Source organism: Pan paniscus, chromosome 15, assembly GCF_029289425.2.
Source record: "Pan paniscus chromosome 15, NHGRI_mPanPan1-v2.0_pri, whole genome shotgun sequence".
In the NCBI taxonomy this organism is placed as follows: domain Eukaryota; kingdom Metazoa; phylum Chordata; class Mammalia; order Primates; family Hominidae; genus Pan; species Pan paniscus.
The window spans coordinates 96831461-96852444 of NC_073264.2; the positions used below are offsets into that span (position 1 = coordinate 96831461).

General features: G+C 48.2%; 1 protein-coding gene across 1 annotated transcript; it reads left to right on the plus strand.

Moving 5' to 3' along the window:
- The first annotated feature begins 10724 nt into the window (after positions 1 to 10724).
- On the plus strand, positions 10725 to 15566 carry TCL1B (TCL1 family AKT coactivator B). The gene is made up of 3 exons (XM_057299782.2): positions 10725 to 10886; positions 14981 to 15151; positions 15513 to 15566. The coding sequence occupies exons 1-3, from the start codon at positions 10725 to 10727 to the stop codon at positions 15564 to 15566; spliced, it is 387 nt and encodes a 128-aa protein (XP_057155765.1).
- The last annotated feature ends 5418 nt before the right edge of the window (positions 15567 to 20984 follow it).

The window sequence follows — 20984 nt, forward strand, 5'->3', positions numbered from 1 at the left end:
GACTGATGCTTTGTTTCTCCTAACCCCTCAGACCTCTCTATTTCACTGCAAACTCTCAATACCCAGGGCCTTTGTTTTGCTGTGAACACTTTCATTCCTGAGTACATTTTCTATGAGGAGTTGGCGGAAGAGAGTCAGAATGAATTATATTTTCAGCATACCTCTGGGTTCATGTTGAACTTGGCTAGAACTGTTTTGACCCAGGAAACAATTTGACTAAAGGATATTTCAATCCAACAAATACTCTCTGGGCCCTTCCAGTGTTTCTGGCACTGGTTTGATGCTGAGGACATAGAGATGAATAAGAAATGGTCTCTGTCCCCCAGCTGATAAATTATCATTGATGATCTACTGTGTGCCAGGGACTTTACAAATGTGATTACCATTTCTTACAACATAGTAAGGTAGATAGCATTTTTGTGTTACAGGTGAGGAGTAGGAAGTTCAAAAAGTTTATAAGGTCAAAGTCACACAACTAGTCAGATGTAGAACTAACCTTTGGATTTGGGACTGTTCACCATCAAATCCTATATGCTTTTGATACAGACAGGAGACCCAGAAATACTGGGTAGAAGAGGGTGGTTCCCTGGCAAAGGCCCTACCCTCAAACCTGGAAACCTGCAGCCCTAAATGGGAAGAGGCATTCCTGTTTTCATGCCCAAAAGTTGCCTTTTGGCCCGTCATGTCCCCTATCCTATACCTGTATAAACCCCAGACCCCAGGCTCCAGAAGCAGATGAGGAGACAAACAGAAGAGCAGAAGAATGGCAGAATGGCACAGCAGAGAGAAGAAAAGGAACATCTGAATGTTGAGAGGAATTTGGCTGGGGGCGGTTGGAGAGGAGATTAGCCACTGGACAGCCAAACTCCAGGGGAAGATCATCTTCCCACTCGATCCCCCTTCCAGCTCCCCATCCATCCTGCTGAGAGCCACCTCCACCACTCAGTGAAACCGCTGCATTCATCCTTCAAGTTTATGTGTGACCTGATTCTTCCTGGACATTGGACAAAGACCTAGGTCCAGTGAACTGTCTAACACTTAAGTCATCCATGGACAGCAAGGCTAACAGAATGCTGTAACATGTGCCCACTTGGACTCTGGGAGTTGCAGACACCCACCCGTAGGTGCTGCCATGGGTCCGGAGCCCAAAAAGTGCTTGCCCTGGCTCCTGCACCTGCCCGTCTGCATGCTCCCCCTCCGGTAAGGGGTTTGAGGATGTGGCGGCTGAACATAAGAGCTATGCCCCTGTCACACATCATGAGACAGGGGTCAGGGAACTCTCCCATTTCACTTTCAAATATTCCAGGTCCCCTTTTTGTTTGGGAGCCAGAGTCTAGTGGAGACAGAGATAGAAACCCTGAAATAGGATCCAGGCAATATAAACCTACATGCTGTAAGCCAAGTCAGAGTGAGGCTGATGTGATAACAAAAGTCTGAATAAAAGGTGGGAGACAATTATTCTGACTGAAAGGGAGGCAAGAGTTCTGCCATAGGCTTGATGCTGTGTGCCCCTGGCTTCCTAACTCATTTGCAAATGGAAAATACTATTCCATTGTAGGAACCTTCTTTTTCCATTTGTCTGGGGAAGGAGAAAGAATGGCTGGGCTGAATGAATTTATTCCTTGGTCCTCTTCCAACAAAGCTCAGCTATGAAAGATAAATCCAGCTCTACCCACCCCCTCTCAGTGGAGCTGGGGAGAAATCAAAAGCCCCTCTGCCAATAATGAGACCAAAGTTTGCAAGGGCAGGACGAACCCGGGCTAACAGAGAAAGTGTTGTTTCCTCAATTTGGTTTTAGACTGTCTTGTCCTATGGGGGAGAAAAGGTCTGCCCTTGGGAGAGGTGCCAACTTTATAGATCTATTAATAAAAGAACTGGCAGGCTTACAGTTCTTGCCAATGAGGAAACTTGAATGAGAGAAGCCAGGCTCAACCTTGGCCAACAGACTGGAGCCCATCACCCTAACTTCACCCCACTTCTCCTTACCCAACCATCAAAGGCTAGGCAGCACCCACCCAGCAGCTTCCACCTGGCTGAAGCCTGCACCTGCTCCAGACCAAGGGTTAGATGGAAATTTGGCATGGGAAGAGAGGGCTCACCTGTGGGCAGGATAGACTCTATCCAAGAAGGAGACCTGAAAAATTAAAACCTATGAGACAAGGGGTGATCCTGAAGGCAGGCAGGAGAAAGGGCTGGAGGGAGAGGCCACTGGGGAATTTTTCCTGGTGAATACTGAAGTTACGAGATGTTTTGTCTTGCAAAACTCAAGGGAAAACTCTCAAACTCTAATGTTTGTCTATTCTGTGTCCAAACTGTCCTTTTGAAATGGACCCACCTTTCAGTAAAGAAACTTGCATTGGCCTGCCCAGCCTGGTGTGTTAGTTCTGTGGAAACTGACTGGCTAGGGTGGCCACGGGAGGAAGAGCCTGGTTCTCCCTCACCAGCTCCTTGTGAAGAAGGGACCTGGTCAATAAGGCAAACGACACCGCTTGCCAACATTTGATATTGCCAAGTGCTTTTGTTTGGCACTACTATAGATTTTAAAAATGTATCTCACTTTTAAAATTTGCATTTTCTTGATTACTTGTGAGATTGAACATCTTCTCATACAGCAGCTGGCCGTTTTCATCTCCTTTTCTGTGAATTCTAGCTGTTCCCTATTTTTCCAATGGGTTATTCGCTTTACTTACTGATCTGTAAGAGTTCATTACATATACTGGAAACTAATACTTTGCTATATATTGTTACTGTCTTCTCTTACTCTGGTCACTTTTAAAAATTCAGGTATTGTCATAAGAAGTCATACTTTTTGGTGGCTCATACCTGTAATCCCAGCACTTTGGGAGGCTGAGGCAGGCAGATCACCTGAGGTCGGGAGTTCGAGACCAACCTGACCAACACGGAGAAACCCTGTCTCTACTAAAAATACAAAATTAGCTGGTGTGGTGGCACATGCCTGTATTCCCAGCTACTCAAGAGGCTGAGACAGGAGAATTGCTTGAACCCGGGAGGCGGAGGTTATGGTGAACCGAGATGGTGTCATTGCACTCCAGCCTGGGCAACAAGAGCAAAACTCCATCTCAAAAAAAAAAAAAAAAAAAAAAGTCATACTTTTGCTTTGTTTATCATCTTTAAGAAGGTCATCCCTATCGAAGGTCATAAACATATTCTTAATATTTTCATGTGTTTATTTTCCAAGGTTAGGTCTTAGAAAATTACAAAATAACCATTTGTAACTTCATGTTGTGAAAGGTGGAGGAAAGGAATTTCATCTTCTTGCCCCCAAACCTAAAACCCTTACTTGCATCTGAGCCGATTCTCCTTGTTCCTTTCAGTTACACTGGAAGAAGAGCCCCTCCTTCCTTCAAGCCAAGTCATCCCCTTGGGCTCTCACCACTGTGCTTGCCTTCAGTTTATACCTTGCCTGTAGTCCAGTCTCTCCAGCATCAATTCCATCAGCACAAAGACATAATTGAATTCCTTCTACCTTAAAAAAACAAAACAAAACAAAAAACAGCTCTCGCTCTCTTAGGGTGAGATGAAGTGGTTGGCAACAGGCCAATGCTACTTTCAGAGGCATTTGAATCAGAGTGACTCCATTTTGAATAGGGGTTGAGTAAAATAAGGCTGAGACCTACTGGGCTGCATTCCCATGAGCTTAGGCATTCTAAGTCACAGGATGAGACAGGAGGTCAGCACAAGATACAGGTCACACAGACCTTGCTGATAAAACAGGTTGTGATAAGAAAAGCCAGTCAAAACCCACCAAAACCAAGATGGCGACAAAAGTGATCTCTGGTTGTCCTCACTGCTGATTATTCACTAATTATAAAATTAACATGATAAAAGACACTCCCACCAGCACCATGACAGTTTGCAAATGACATGAACACATCAGGAAGTTACCCTATATGTCTAAAAGGGGAGGAGCCCTCCGTTCCAATTGTCCACCCCTTTCCTGGAAAACTCATGAATAATCCACCCCTTGTTTAGCATATAATCAAGAAATAACCATGAAAATAGCCAACCAGCAGCCCTCAGGGCTGCTTTGCCTATGGAGTAGCCATTCTATATTCCTTTACTTTCTTAATAAACTTGCTTTCACTTTAGCCTATGGACTTGCCCCAAATTCTTGCATGAGGTCCAAGAACCTTCTCTTGAGGTCTGGATTGGGACCCCTTTCTGGTAACACTACAGCCGCGCTATGGAAAATCTAAATAAAAATAAAGATTGTATTTTCCAAACCATCGGAGCTATGGAAGCAACAGGGGCCAGAGGAAGTAAAATTCTGGAGAAGGGAGGACAGCTCAGAGGTGAGCATCTGCAGATGCCTTTCCCTTCCTGTCATTTGATAATCCTGGGCAAAGACTGAAATTGGTGCTGAGTCCAGTCGGGGGATGCTGTGGAGTCATCAAATTAGAGGCTTGTGGGGGCCTCAAACATCCAGCCAGCTTCCTCCTTGAGAGATGCTGAACTATGAAGCTGTGTGATGTGAGAGGCTGACAGGCTAAGCTGAAGACCTCAGGAAAGTAGAGTGGAATTTCCCGTGGTCTTTTTTTTTTGACGCAGGGTCTCTTTCTGTCACCCAGGCAGGAATGCAGTGGCACAATCACAGCTCACTGCAGCCTGGACCTCTCAGGCTCAAGTGATCCTCCCACCTCAGCCCCGGAGTAGCTGGGACCACAGGCACAGGCCACCACTCCCGGGTACTTTTTGTATTTTTCGTAGAGTGGGGTCTCACCATGTTGACCGGGCTCCCTGTGGTCTCCTGAGAAGACAAAGGCTCACCAGGGGGTGGAGTTCCTGAGAACAGCTTGGCAGGAGCTGAAAACGCTGGCGAGCAGGTGAACTGACCCCTGCTGTCAGGCATCTGCAGCTGCTTTTTCCTGAGAACATTAGCTGTGAGTTTTGTGCAGCTGGACAAATGTGGAGACTTGAGGGAATCTCAAATGCGTGGCCAGTACCCTCTCTCCACAGGCTTTTTACAATTTGAAGCAGTTCAGGGCAGGATGCTGAAGAGCAAAGCCAAAACCCCCAAAAGCCAAATAATTTCCTGCGGTCTCTTAGTGTCATGAACAAATGTGAACCTGAAAGAGCCAATCTTTCAAGAAAGATCCCCAGGCCGGGCGCGGTGGCTCACGCCTGTAATCCCAGCACTTTGGGAGGCCAAGGCGGGCGGATCACGAGGTCAGGAGATCAAGACCATCCTGGCTAACACGGTGAAACCCCGTCTCTACTAAAAATACAAAAAAATTAGCCGGGCTTGGTGGCGGGCGCCTGTAGTCCCAGCTACTCGGGAGGCTGAGGCGGGAGAATGGCGTGAACCCGGGAGGCGGAACTTGCGGTGAGCCGAGATTGCGCCACTGCACTCCAGCCTGGGCGACAGAGCCAGACTCCATCTCAAAAGGAAAAAAAAAAAAAAAAAAGACAGAAAGATCCCTAGTGGCTAACGAGGCCTAAATGTGAAATAGTAAAATACAGCCAAGCAGCCATCTGCTAACTAGAAATCACATAGGTACTCTTGAGTTCCCAGAAATCCAACACCTCTGTTTGACTTGGTGACTTTCAGAGCACGCCTAAACCAACCAATCAGAGCCCACCTGCCTTGACCAATCAAGGCTCAGCTGTATCAACTAATTGGAACTACCTGAGTCTGAATCTCTCATTTGCATAAATGGACCTGATTGGGAACCTGGGTGGAAACTTTTGCTACAGAACCCCAACCCTCCCTTTGTGCTCTGGAACACATCTTGTTTTACACTGAAGGCTGCATCTCCCTGGTTTGCAAACTATTCACTGGAATATAAAGTCTCTTTCCTCCAGTTTCCTTTCCAGAGAATTTTGTTCACAGTGCTGAGACAAAGACCTACCAGACTCTTGATTGAGGATCATACTCTAAGAGCAGGGCAAACTAGAGGTAGATAGGCAATTTTTTTTTTTTTTAATACAGGGTCTCACTCCGTCACCCAGGCTGGAGTGCAGTGGCTCAATCTTGACTCACTGCAGCCTTGACCTCCTGGGTTCAAGTGATCCTCCCACCTCAGCCTCAGCTGGGGCTACAGGCATGCACCACCGTACCCAGCTCTTTTTATATTTTTTTGTAGAGATGGGGGTCTCACTGTGTTGCCCAGGCTGGTCTCAAACTCCTGAGCTCAAGCGATCCACCCACCTTGGCTTCCCAAAGTGTGGGGATTACAAAGTGAGCCACTGTGCCTGGCTGGATAGACTGATTCTTATCCAAACTGCATCTTAACCTTGACTCAGTTTAGTCCCTATTGGGATTAAACTGTTTAATACTTCACTCTATCTGCCTAGCAGAGAATAGGGTTAACTCTACTTGGGGGGAAAACGCTAGAGCCTTTCCAGTGCTTTTATACAAAATATTTGGCATTCCTTTAAATATTACTCAAGAGAAAAGACCATTTAACTAAAAACCAAGAGAAAAAGTAGACAATAGGAGGCCCACCAGTAAACCAGAGTTATTAGACAAGAACTTTAAAGTAACCATGATTATGTCCAAACAAATAGAATGATGGACAAAATGATTAAGAGTGTAGAGATTATCAGATAAAGTTTTAATCTTTAAAAAAAGCATCAAATGGGCATCCTGGAACTAATAAATATAATATTTGCAGCAAAGAAATCAATTGTTTGAGAGCAGATTGGTTATAGCAGATGTCAGCATTAGTGAACTGGAAGATAAACTAATAGAAAACATCAACATTGAAGCTCAGAGAGGAAAAAAAAGGAAACAAAACAGAACAGAGCATAGAGAGCATGGTACACTTGTTTAAAGGGTCTGACAATGTGTAATTGGAGTCACTGAAAGAGAGAGAAAGGGAGGAAAAGAAAGGATGAGACGGGAATAGTTGAAGATACAATGGCTAAGACATTTCCTCAAATAGTGGATAAACTATTAGAGTTAAGTCAATTTATCTAGGTCTTAGATATAGTGTCAATGCACACAAACCAGTTTCATTTTTTTATAACAGCAACAAACATAATACAGAATTTAAAATGACATTTAAAATAGCATCAATCAAATACTTAAGAGTTAATTTAATGAAATCAGAGAGAACAATTAAAGACAACCCAAAATATGGAAGGATACACTATGCAATTGCTTCAGATTGTAAGGCTTAATATGCTGGAGATGTTAATTCTCTTCAAATAGACCTATAGATTCAACACAATCCCAATCAATCTTAGCAGGCTTTTGGAGGTGGGGAGGATTAACAAGCTGATTTTAAAATGCATATGGATATGTAAAGGGAAGAGAATAGCTATATTAGGGTTCTCCAGAGAAACAGAATCTTACAATAAGATACAAAGACCTATTTTAAAGCTATAGTAATTAGCAATGTGGTATAAACACAAGGAGAGACAAACAGACTAATGGAATAGAAAAGTGTCCAGAAACAGACTCATACATAAATGTTCCCAGATTTATGACAGAAGTGATAATACCGTACAGTAGACAAAGCATAATCTTTTAAATAAATGGCATTAATTGGATATCAACATGGAAAAATTAATCTAAATAAGACCTTTAGAAGAAAATAGTGTACATAAGCAAAACTTTCCTAAACCCTCATTCTTCAGTTCCATGGTTGGGTTGACTTTCTTTTACCACTTTGCAAGTTTGCTCTGCTCACTGTCTGAAATAAGAAGAGCTGGAACTTGGACGTTCTTGTTTTTGTTATTATCTGCACAATCCCCATCCAGTCTTTTCTCTAGTGGTCATGATCTACTTGATACTAAGCCACTCTTTGGTTTTATCATTAGTTCAAACATTAAGTGCATACTTATGTCACTCCTTGTCTCAAACACTCATTGCTCATCATTTAAAACCAGCTGCTGGGACTGGCGTGTTTGATGCTTACAATGGAGCATCAATGCCACCCCTGCCCCCCCCACCACCACATTCTTATTCTTTATCATATGAGTTTGGATAATCCTCATTATTCCTGATCTCCAGACACACCCTGAATTACCTCTCCTCCAGGTCTACTCATGCTGCTTACTCGGTGGGACAACTTTGCCAGTTCCATCTAAACCATGCCCTGTCTAGGCTGTCTGCCTTTGGCATCTTGTCTGCCCTGCCATTTTGGCCCAGTACCTAGGAGGAGCTGAACAGAAATGTGCAGAGGTATCAGTGACTCTTACCCAGCCTTCCAAGCCCTGCACAGTGCCTCCTTGTTTGTGGTCTGGAATCCTTCCGGCAAGTGGGTGTCCAGCCTCAACGTCCCCAGGGCTTGGGGCTTGTGAAGGGCTCCCTCTGCTGGAGGAGGAGAGCATTGGGCCCAGGCATGAGTGCACCATCAGTACCAGGCAATCCTGGGAGCAATTCTGGAGAGATCAAAGTGGTTCTCAAAGACGTTGGTGACACCTACCCCGGAGAGTGAATCCTTCAGGTCACAGGTACCAGAGATGGACAACTTGGCCAGAGGACATAGCCTTATCTCACTTATCTCAGACATGACATGGACAAAGACCAGCTGAAGGACCAGGAACCAAACTGTTGTCACCTGCAGCTCCGTGGCTTTTTTCATACCAGGTCCAAGGGTTGAGGGATGGGAGACCTGGCCAAAGAGGGTGATCGGTGAAGCAATCTATTTTCCACCTCGAGGCTAACTGGTAGTTATTCTTTCTGCCTATGGAGACCTCTGCTTACCTTCTGACCACCCACTCATGGCAAGGTGTTCTCAGTCTCCATCTTCAGACCCCACCACCATTTCTACAGTAGCCACTGTGGATCTCCCTATTCCAGGTTCTGCCTCTTCCATGTAATGAGCCAAACTTGGCCAAGGCAGTCAACAAGCAGCATGCATGTTAGAGCCAGGAACAGCTGGGTCCATATCCTTCCTCTGCTACCCACTTCATTCAGGTTACTAAGCCACTCAAGCCTCTGATACTTCATCTATGAAATGGGGGTGATGGTCTCTAGTTTATGGAGTTGTTGGGAGGTGTTAGTGAGATACCCTATGAAAAATGCCTGACATGGCATAGGGGCTCCCCACATATTAAGCAACCTTTACCTCCAACCCCACTGACAGCCACACACCTGCCCATCAGGGAGTGAGGTTGAGAATATCAAAATATATATTTGCAACAGAAAATGATAGAGATAAATAGTAATTGCATTGGGGTTACAAGGGTAGGAATGATGGATTCTGCTTGGGAGAGGGAACTAGTCTGAGAACATAACTATTGACCAGGGTATTTCAAGTATTCACTATGTGTCAGGCTTTAACACTATACACACAGCCTCATCTGATCCTCAGAGGAGTCCCATAGGGTAGGTACTTACAGCAAACAGGCTTCAGGGGGCCCAGGAGACCAGGGTTCCCCATGATCCCTGCCTCCTGGTATTCATAACCTTGAGTAAGGATAGGACCTACCCCTGACCAATGGAATATGGCAAAGGTGACACACGTACGTGAGTCCACGTATGGATCACATTATATGAGACTGTGATGTCCCTTGTCTTCCTGGCCCACTCCATTCCCACCCCAAGTGTTGGTTCCTTGGAAAAACACTGGGGATGGAGGTGGAATTGCTGTGAAAACAAGACTCAGTCCTCCACAGAAGCTGCCCAGGGAGTTCTTCAAAAGTGGTTATCCTACCTGCCATTTACACTGGATCAGGACTGTCCAGAAATCATTTTCACATCTCCCCAGCAGAATGGCATCATCTCAATACTAATCTTCACTTGAACTAGAAGAATCATGCTTGTGGTTTTCAAAAGGAAAAGGTTCCTATTCATGGTGCATTTAGAAGCAGCCCAGGGTGCTTATAGAACGGACCTGCTTCTTGCCATGTTCTTGAGCTTCTGAGGCCTCTTGACAAAGTCGAGCAAGTAAGACGACCAGGCCAAGTGGGCACTCTGGGCCCCATGGCCAAGGATGGGCTGGCCAGGTGGCCACGTGGCCTCCGGTGGCCTTGTTTCTGTGGGCTTTATCTGATCCTGAGCTCAGATGCTGATAGTGCACTGGCTTATTTTCTAAGGAGAGGGAGCTTGATTTGTGCAGGATGCGCCTTCACCAGATACCTCCAGGGGCAAGAGTCCACTGAGGTTACAGCGCCCCCCGCCCCCCATGCCTCTAAGCTCTAAGCTCAGAGAAGGGTCCCTGACACAGAGTCCTGTTAAAGGAATGGCCACAGGGATAGGAGAGACCAAGGTCGTGCATGCCAGCTCAGGATCTGGGCAGGATGGTTGGCAGGGGGTCGCGGGGAGCAAAGGAGGGGAATCACCTGCCAGAAAATTGGGCAGGGGTGCTCAGGGAGGAGGCTGTGGAGGGACTGGGACCAGTGGAAGGGAGGTGGAATAGGTCTTAGGAGCCAAATTCCTTGCAGAGACCTGGGGTGAAGCCTGGGCAGCTCTATCCCCGGGAGCCGCCCTTTTGCCTCCAGCAGCTCCCGGTCCAGCCACAGCCCCTCCAGGAGACCCAGGCCGGGTTCCTAACTCCACTGCTCTTTGGCCTCGTCCCTGCCTAGCCCCTGCTGCAGGTTGCTTTTCTCCCCCCTCCTCCTCCTCCCTCCTCCCTCCTCCCCCCTCCCTCCTCCTCCCCCTCCTCCCCCGACTGGCCCCGCCCCCACTGCCGGCCCCGCCCCCACTGCCGGCCCGGGCCCCACCCACGCCGGAGCTGCTCCATTTAAGGAGTTTGCGCAGCTGGAAAGCTACACATGTGAGTCTGGAGGCGGGTCCCGGTTGCAGACTTGCCATGGCCTCCGAAGCTTCTGTGCGTCTAGGGGTGCCTCCTGGCCGTCTGTGGATCCAGAGGCCTGGCATCTACGAAGATGAGGAGGGGAGAACCTGGGTGACTGTGGTCGTGCGGTTCAATCCCTCGCATAGGGAATGGGCCAGGGCCTCCCAGGGCAGCAGAGTGAGTCCTGGGCACGAGGGGAGGCTGTGGGGAGGGCTGCGCACTGACCCCTGCCCGTGTGGGACCGCGGTGGGGGTCAGAGGGGGCCGTTCTCACCCGCACTGGAAAACTCACTTCTGTGCAGGTCTAGGAGCGCAGCAATGTCCATGCCCAGCCCTGGCCCCAGGAACACCCCCCGTAAAGGGACCACAGGCACAAGCTTATCCACGTGAGATAATGTGGTCCTGCGTGGTGAAGCCGAGGCTAAGGTAGCTCAGGGCTTAGTGCCATTGCCAGTGCCTGCTGGGAAGGCCCACAAATGGGGCAGCTATTGAGCTGGGCTTTCTGGGATGAGTAGGAGTTCTCCAGGTCTAGAAAGGAGGCAGGAGTAGTATAAGCAAAAGCATTGCAACCTGGAGGCACCAGGTGGGCCAACAGGATGAACGTGACATTGGTGTCAGATTACTGATCTGCAAAATGAGAATAATATACCTCTGTGGCAAGCTAGTCACAGACATGCTCACATACTTGGCTCACCGCCTGAATGGCCTGGGGAAGCATTTGACTGATAACAGATTCTGGAAATTAATTCAGGAGGCTTGGGTGGAGTCCTAGATTCTTTACTTTTCAAAAGCTCCCCAGGTGATAATGATAATGACTCAGGAAACTGCTGTAGATGAGGGCTTTAGATCACAGCCAGTCTGTGAGGGATGAAGTAAATACAGTAGCGTCTCTGGTGTGGGTGGCGGTGGGGAATTGATTCCAGGACCGACTGTGGATGCTCAAGTCCCTGATAGAAAATGACCTGGGTAGTAATTACATATAACCTCAGCGCATCCTCTACTATATTTGAAATTAGATTACTAATAACACCTAATGCTACACCTACACATCACTTCAAGCTCTGCTTTTGGGAACTTTGTGGAATTTCTTTTTTTCCCCAAATATTTTTAATCTGAGGTTAGTCGAATTCATGGGTGCAGTATCCATGGAAATGGGGGACTGGCTGTACCTTAGTGTAATGTGGTAAAAGCATATCCGGATATTTAAAATGCCACTTAGGGCCGGGCGCGGTGGCTCACGCCTGTAATCCCAGCACTTTGGGAGGCCGAGATGGGCTTATCACGAGATCAGGAGATCGAGACCATCCTAGCCAACATGGGGAAACCCCGTCTCTACTAAAAATACAAAAAATTAGCCGGGCGTGGTGGCGGACGCCTGTAGTCCCAGCTACTCGGGAGGCTGAGGCAGGAGAATGGCGTGAACCCGGGAGGCGGAGCTTGTAGTGAGCCGGGATCGCACCACTGCACTCCAGCCTGGGTGACAGAGTGAGACTCCGGCCCCCCCCCCCAAAAAAATGCCGTTTAGGTCATCGTAAACAATTCACTGCCTGTTTGTTTGTTTTTTGAGAAAGTCTTGCTCTGTTGCGGCTGGAGTGCAGTGGTGTGATCTTGGCTCACTGCAACCTCCACCTCCCAGGCTCAAGTGATTCTCATGCCTCAGCCTCCCGAGTAGCTTGGATTACAGGCGATTTTTTTTTTTACAGTTAATTTTTTTTGTTATTTTCAGGAGAGACAAAGTTTAATCATGTGGGCCAGGCTGGTTTTGAACTCCTGACCTCAAGTGATCTGCCCACCTTGGCCTCCCAAAGTGCTGGGATTACAGGTGAGCCACCTCGCCCAGCCAGTTCACTGACATTTTAAACAATATAACACATTTCCTAAGAAAAGTTCAAATAGGTTATTTCAAAAAATGTTGGTAGAGAACATGGAAAGGCTTTTCTGTACATACACTAAATAAAGCATGCAAAAATTGTGGAGCAAATATTTTAAGTTTTTCAAAAGCCTGAAAAAGTGTTAATGGAGGGCACTGTAAAATGGTGCAGCCACTGTGGAAAACAGGATGAGGATTCCTCAAAAAAAGAATGACGGCACAATCCAGCAATGCCACTTCTGGATATATACCCACAAGACTCTGAAGCCGGAACTTAAGCATGTATTCATACATCCATGTTCACAGCAGTATCATTCATACTAGCCAAAAGGTGGAGGCAGCCCCAGTGTCCATTGATAGATGAATGGGTAAACAACACAAACCATGAAGTATTCACACTTAAAAGTCAGACACACGGATGAAACTTGGAGCCATTATACTAAATGAAATATGCCAGTCACGGAAGGACAGATTCTCTTGTATGAGGTACTCAGAGTGGTCTCATTCATAAAGTGGAATGGTGGCTGCCAGGGGCTGGAGGGAGTCGAGGATGGGAAGTTAATGTTAGTAACAGGTACGGAGTCTCAGTTTAGGAAGATAAAAAGTTCTGGAGGTGGATAGTGCCGACGGTTCCACATGTCAATGCACTTAATGCCACCAAACTGTACTCTTAAAAACAGTTGGCCGGGCGCAGTGGCTCACGCCTGTAATCCCAGCACTTTGGGAGGCCGAGGCGGGTGGATCACAAGGTCAGGAGATCGAGACCATCCTGGCTAACACGGCGAAACCCTGTCTCTACTAAAAATACAACAAAATTAGCCGGGTGCGGTGGCGGGCGCCTATAGTCCCAGCTACTCGGGGGGCTGAGGCAGGAGAATGGCTTGAACCTGGGAGGCGGAGCTTGCAGTGAGCTGAGATCCAGCCACTGCACTCCAGCCTGGGCGACAGAGCAAGACTCCGTCTCAAACAAAACAAAACAAAACAAAAATTAAGATTTTTCTTTAAAAAAATGATTCAATGGAAATAGAATGGATTCTTCAAATAACTTAGCCACGGGTGGGATAAGGGACCTACTTAGTAAGTATTTTTTTCCCCTCTTTCTTAAAAATAGATCGATGTCTTAGGGTGGGAATTAGGCTTCCTGGGCGACACATCTAATGCAAAGATCAGCCACCTTTTTCTGTAAAGGATCTGATGGTAAACATTTTCCACTTGGAGAGCTATGCTCTTGCAGCTACTCAGCCCTGCTATTGCAGTGCAAAAGCAGCTAAAGGCAACGGTAAAGGAATGAGGGAAGGAGCCTTAGTTTATTTACAATAAAGCTTTATTTGCAAAAGCAGATGCAAGCCAGACTTAGTTTGCTGATCTCTGATCTACAGTCAGAATACACAGAGAAGGAGAGATTTTGCCATATAATTTAAAATACTTCTCTTTGCAAAAGCAGTCCATAAAAAAAGTGAGGACAACAAACTGAGAAAAGTTATTCACAACATGTCTGATTGATAGAGCACTAATATTCTTAATTCAAAAAGACATTTTATCACAAAAGAAGACAAATACTTAGAAAATTGTGCAAAAGATTTTCCATTTTGTTGCATAACGTAGGAAGCTTTGGTTTTACTTTACCTTTCATCTTTCTAACTTCCAGTACCAGCCTAATTTTTTTTATTTTTATTATTATGTATTTATTTTGAGACAGAGTCTTGCTCTGTCTCCCAGGCTGGAGTGCAGTGACCTGACGATAGCTTACAACAGCCTCTACCTCCCAGGTTCAAGAAATCTTCTCACCTTAGCTTCCCGAGTAGCTGGGACTGTAGGCACATGCCACCATGGCCAGCTAATTTTTTATTTTTTGTAGAGACAGAGTCTCATTATGTTGCCGAGGCTGGTCTTGAACTTGTGACTTCAAGCAGTCCTCCTGCCTTGGCCTCCCAAAGTGTTGGGATTACAGGCATAAGCCACTGCTCCCAGCCTTATTTCGTATATAAGTGTGTGAAGGTCATGATCAGAACTGCCATATATTTTGGCGGGAAAATCTATCACCCTCAGATCCAGGAGTCCATGGATATCTTGTTTTTAAAACGAAGATTTAAAAAATTACGGCAATGGCAGAGATGGAGCCCCAAGAGAATACTCAGCTTTAACCCAAGGTATTGACGGGTTGGAAACAGTGGCTAAATTTGGGGATTGCAGTGGGGTGAGGCAGGGTGCAGGTCAGAGGGGGCCAGAAGAGCCCCAGCCATCCTAGATGAAGCCACAAGCACCAGTGCCAAGGCTCTTGGTCTGGAATTCTGAAAACATTTACCTCTGACCCTGGCAGCCCACTGGCCATTGCTTGTGTGCAGCCCAGTTGGCAGGGAACCCCTATCCATGATTTGCCGCCTCTTTTCTGGTCCCTTCAGTATGAACCCAGCATCACAGTGCACTTGTGGCAGATGGCAGTGCACACCCGGGAGCTACTCTCCTCCGGCCAGATGCCCTTCTCCCAGCTGCCCGCCGTGTGGCAGCTCTACCCCGGGAGGAAGTACCGAGCAGCGGATTCCAGTTTCTGGGAAATAGCAGACCATGGCCAGGCAAGTGTGTGGTGGTTCTAGGTGAAAGCGACAGGTGGCCCCCGGTGACTGCCGTGGCCCTCTCTCTTCTGTACCCCTGGACCCCTTGGGGTTCTTGTCTGTCCTCTTCCTGTTGCTCAAGTCTTCCTTCAAGGAGGCCTGAGTGTGTGTGGGTGGATCGGTGCATGAGTTCCCATGTGGGATGCAGGCAGAGTGGGTGAGGGAGGGAGGGTTGCCTTCCCTGGGCTAGAGAAATCCACAAGCTGGAGTTCCCACCTGCCTCACCCCTGCCTGCTGCTGCTGCCAGCCTGCATGGGCGGCCGTTAAGGCCAACTGGAGGAGCATCTCCCAGAGGTTCTGATGGCTGCTCCCTCTCCTGCAGATTGACTCTATGGAGCAGCTGGTCCTAACATATCAGCCGGAGAGGAAAGACTGACACTGGGAGTGGCTGGTATGTTGGGGCCCTGTGCGTCTCGGTGTAGGGATCAGACGAAAGCGAGAAGACCTCTCCTCTTTTCAGAAAGACGGTGTGGCCTCCTTCTCCTCCCTGCTGTTTGCTGGGATTTTTCTTACATAGCCACCTGTCACCTCTGTTCCCCAGCCCCTTGGATGTGATGGTCCACAGTGGGTGGGCCCCCATAATAAGTTCCTAAAGCATGGGATCTCGTCGAATAAGACTCATCATTTAATCCTTGCGAGAATTCTGTGAGGTGTATGTGTTAATGTCCCATTTCACGACGAAAAGACAAGACTCTGGGGATGGGAATGACTTCCTCGAGACCATACAGCCAGGAAATAGCGGTGAATCTAGTGATCTCGGGTCCCTAGATTTAACCGTGGCACTGAGGTGCCGTGTGACGGTGGCCTTGGAGGGCCCAGCACTGACCCATAGAGGGCTCCTCTCAGATGGGCAGCAGCTTGGAGCAGGCCAGGCAGGGCCTGGTCCATTGGAGGGGCTGGCACTGGACTTGCCTTTGACCCCAGCAGCTTGGATGGGGTGCCGGGCTCCCCCATAGTTCACTGACTGTCTCTTTTGGTCTTCTCCCAGGCCCTGCCGGCCCTGCCTCTTCTGGCCTGGTGTCTCCTCATGCCCCCTCAGTGAGGATCTTCATGTACCTGCTCTTCTGTTTGCACACCCAGCATAGCCTCCTTGCGGGCGGAAGGCAGTAGGGCCCCTGCACACTCAGTTTCTCTCGTTTTCCTTAGTTATCAGTCCTGTCCTGTACCACTCGGGTCTGCACTTAGGGCAGCTGGCCTGGATGGGCTTCACTGGGGCCCTGTCTGTGCGCTGAGCCAGTTTCCCCTGCTGCCTGCAAGCTGTGGGTTCTTTCTCCTCTGTGCCCCTCATGCTGATCTTCTAGATGCCACTCCCAAATCCCCTTCATACCCACCAGGATGTGTGCCCAGCCAGGCCTCCAGCACCCCCAGTGCAGCTCATGATTGGAAACTCACCATCGGCAGGCAGTGGTTCGGTTTAAGAGATGGCACTAGAGGGAGCCCAGTCTGGATGTGGACTTGGATGCCCCGTGGGTATCAGTTCTGCTGACACTTTGGCCCGAAATGGATCCAGTGCTGAGCAAGCAATGTACACCGGAGCCTCAGTGAGCCCATCTGCACAGTGGGGAGCATGGAGGGATGGGTTTGGCCTGTGCTTCTGCTTGTTCAGTCCTTCAGCTCACGGAAGGGATGCTAGTCCGTGAAGGTGACCTCACAGTACTGGTTAATTAAACTTTATTGCTCACTGTCCACTTTTGTGCTGAATTGGAGCCTCTCTTTGACCTCTTTCTAGCATAGAAATGGCAGCTTCTGGTACCGAAATGTTAAGGTAACATTTTAATGATCCATTTCATATTTTTCCACACTGGGAAGGAAATTGTGATTGGTCCATTCAGCAGCAGGACACCGGCGGGAGTTAAGGAAGGGGAGGAGACTCGTGCGGGCTCTGGGTGAAGCCCTGCTGTGAAAGGGCAGGAAAGCCCGTAGTGGTCACAGGAGAACCGGGAGCAAGGGAGAGCTCCCAAAGCGAGACAATGCAACAGCATGTCATTGCAGGAGATGCAGAATGCAGGTGCAAGGGAGGAAGGGCCCATGTGTGGGAGAGTATGACATGACAGAGGAGCAGAGTCCTTGAGCAGGGAGGGATGAGGCAGGGGGCCAAGACACTGAGCAGTGCCACCATTGTGACCAGGAAGAAGAGGACGATACAGTGCAGGTCAGGGTGACCATGCAGTGGTGGCAAGGAGAAGAGATTCCCTCCCTCATGTCGCTCACAAGAAAAAATCACCCATGGGCTGAAATCCCAACCTTACAAAATGAATCTGTAAAAGCATTCATAGAAAGTTTGGGGAAATATGTTCATGAACGTGGGGTACAGAAAAACCCAAGTAAATCACAGGTGTAAGCAAAAGACAGTGTAAGACAAACTTTTTCAAGTGAAGCATTTCTGTATGACAAAATATTAGGAAGCATCAATCACAATTTAGCATGGTATATAAGGCACGCCAGTGTTTGCCTGCAGCGGGCTTGCTCAAGCCCAGTGGTGTTGCGGGGAGGGGCTGTCCTGTGCCTTGTAGAATGTTTAGCAACATCCTTGGCCGCCACCCACTGGATGCCAGAAGCATCTCCTGACCGCAACTTGTGAGAACCAAAAATGCCAAATGCCTCCTGAGGGGGCAAAATTGCCCCTGGCTGAGAATCACTACCCTAGATAAACACTTGCACATGTGGTGTACACAAGAGGTATGAAGAGAGAGCACTGTGGTAAGAGTTCAGATTCCACAGTGTTGGCATGGTTAAAGGGAGGCCCCGTGAGCAGGAGCTGGGGTGAGCACTGCAGGCTGGCATTGTACCTTCTGCTGAGAAGCTTATGTTGATCTGGCAGCCTGGTCTTTGAGGAACCCTCTTCCCCTAGCCTGCCTTCCCTCCCACTGGCCTGAGTCGGGGGTATGCAGGAGAGGGTGTGTCATGCAGCATGCATCCCAGTCAACATAAGGATTTCATGATGACACGGTCTCGCTCTGTCATCCACGCTGGAGTGCAGTGGCGCGATCGCGGCTCACTGCAAGCTCCGCCTCCCGGGTTCACGCCATTCTCCTGCCTCAGCCTCCCGAGTAGCTGAGACTACAGGTGCCCGCCACCACTCCCGGCTAATTTTTTTGTATTTTTAGTAGAGACGGGGTTTCACCGTGTTAGCCAGGATGGTCTTGATCTCCTGACCTCGTGATCCGCCCACCTTGGCCTCCCAAAGTACTGGGATTACAGGTGTGAGCCACCGCGCCTGGCCTAGGAAAGGTTTTTATTGTTAAATGGGAAATTTACAAAGCCAGAGAGGGAAGGAGGCATTGTTTTCCTACCCACAGAAATGTGCCTCCCAGAAAGGAGCCGGCTTTGCTGGATACCCAGTGGGTGTCTGCATCCAGGAGAGAGAATTCAGTCCCTTAGCTGCCTTCTTATAGTGCAGGCTGGGTGCAAGTGCAATGATGAAGGCTGCACAGACTTCCTGGGTACCAGGTGGGTGGGGTCTGGGAATGCCAGCCGTCCAGTGCCTGGACACTTGGGGTCTATATGTAACTGTAATAGGTTTGTTGTCAAATGTGCACATATCCCAATACTGGGTCGCAGCAGAGAAAGCAGTTGAATGGTAGGGTCACCGAAGGAGGGGATAGGAGGAAACCTCAAATCCATCTCCCAGAGAGTAGGACTGGGCCACTGGAGATTGTTGATTGATTGAAAAGTGCAGGATGACATGGGACAGGGAGATGAAGCAGCTGTATTCTCATGCTGATCTGTTCCTCTGTGGCGGTCTTCAAACTGGTTGCTGGAATTCAGACTCTGAAAAACATCTTAAGTGATTTTATTCTAATGTCAGAGATCCTGTCTATAGGAACGAAGGGGATACAAATAAATTATTAAACAGTCAGTCTTATAATCCTAAAGTCAGAAATCCTATCTGTAGAAACATCAGATATGCAAATGGTCACTATCTAGAGTGCTACGTGACTTTCAGCAACAAGAAAGTGGGTCTAAGTGCAGCCTGATCAATGCTTAATTATAACTGTATTTCTGTCCAGAACCCAGCATGCAAACTGCAAGGGGGGCAGTTTCATATGGGAAGTTTCAGGCTCCCAGGATTAGGGAAGGAAGTCATCAGTTCTTTGGGAAGTAGAGCTCGGGTGCTGCTTCTTCCTTGGGAAATAGGCCCTTGTCCCTGCCACCTAGGATACCTCTGCTCCTTGACCTTAGAGCGCTATTAGTCCTATAGCATTGGGAGGGGCCCCCAGCCCCCAGCTGGTCCCCAGGGAGTCACACTTTGGGATCTGCTGCCCCTCCTGGGCGCTGTCCTTCACCTGCTGGTGGTCTGCGTGCTCTCCTGGCCTCACTGCTGAGGTCTGCAGCAGGACAACGCATAGTCTGTGCCTGGTGACTCCCAGGGTCTGGGTGACTTGGCTTCACCTGGGATCCTACTACTTGTTCTGCCCCAACTGTTAGCTGTGACCCCTTTCCAGCTGCCATCTGGGTGGTCCACACCCAAGCCTCTGCTGAGGTCAGCTTGCCCTGGCACTTGGCATTGGTGCTGGATGTGGCATGGCGGTGCCCCACAGAAGATGCGCTCCAGGGAACCTCTCACCCCACCTCACCATAGTGATATGGGAGTTAAAAAGGAATTATTTAGGCAGATAGCAAGGGCATGAGAGTCCTCGGTAAGGCTTTTCTTCATTTTTTTTTTTTTTTTTTGAGACGGAGTTTCGCTCTTGTTTCCCAGGCTGGAGTGCAATGGCGCGATCTCGGCCCACCGCAACCTCCGCCTCCTGGGTTCAAGCGATTCTCCTACCTCAGCCTCCCAAGTAGCTGGGTTTACAGGCATGCGCCACCACACCCAGCTAATTTTTTGTATTTTTAGTAGAGACGGGGTTTCTCCATGTTGGCCAGGCTGGTCTTGAACTCCTGATCTCAGGTGATCCACCCGCCAAAGTGCTGGGATTACAGGCATGAGCCACCGTGCCTGGCCAAGGCTATTCTTTTTAATGAAAGCAGCGCCAATCGTTTTCTAACAAATAGCAGCCTGCAAGCTGGGAGATTTCATGGGTGAATGCTGGCAGGAACTAAGGACTAGACATGTTCAAGGTGGCAGACTTGTCTGCCAGCCACATGTATTTTAAGGAGCAGACCAGATGGGGCCAATCAACTGTATGTTATGAGCCATACATAACAAATCAGATTACCACTTCCTCAACTGGACCACGAAACTCAAGAGCATTCAAACTGTCCTTTTTCCACTTGGAGACCCCTTCCTCTATAGAGGAAGCTATTTCTGTTTCTCATCTCTTCAACCTATTAAACCTCTGCTCTTAAACTCCTTGTGTGTGTCTGTGTCCTAAAAGGAACTCCAGGGTATATACCCCAGACAAAGTAGCCACTTCAGTAGTGGGCTCTTTCGCATTGCCTGGGCCCAGAGGCTCTGGCCCAGGCTCCTTTTGCTGTTACGTTTCTGTAACATTGTGATACAATAAGAAATACAGATTTGGTCTCCATCCCCAGGTCCCAGCGTAGGGCTCCTGAAGCCTCTGGAATTTTCTAAGTGATAGGAGTGAGAGGAGCATCTTTTGTTCTTCATAATAAACCCCTTTCAACCTACCATGTGATTACAGGATTGGAACTTGTAGTCCCACCCTCCTGACCTCCAGGAAATACAAAAATAACAGTGTTTCCAAACACTGGGAAGGGGAGGAGAAAGAAGGTAGAGGTAAAGTACATAGGTTTTCCCGTGGAAGGAAGTCCAGAAAATACAGTTGAAAGATGAAGTCACAGAGCTAGGAACATATTATTTAAAGGAAAAGCTAGAATTAAGACTCAT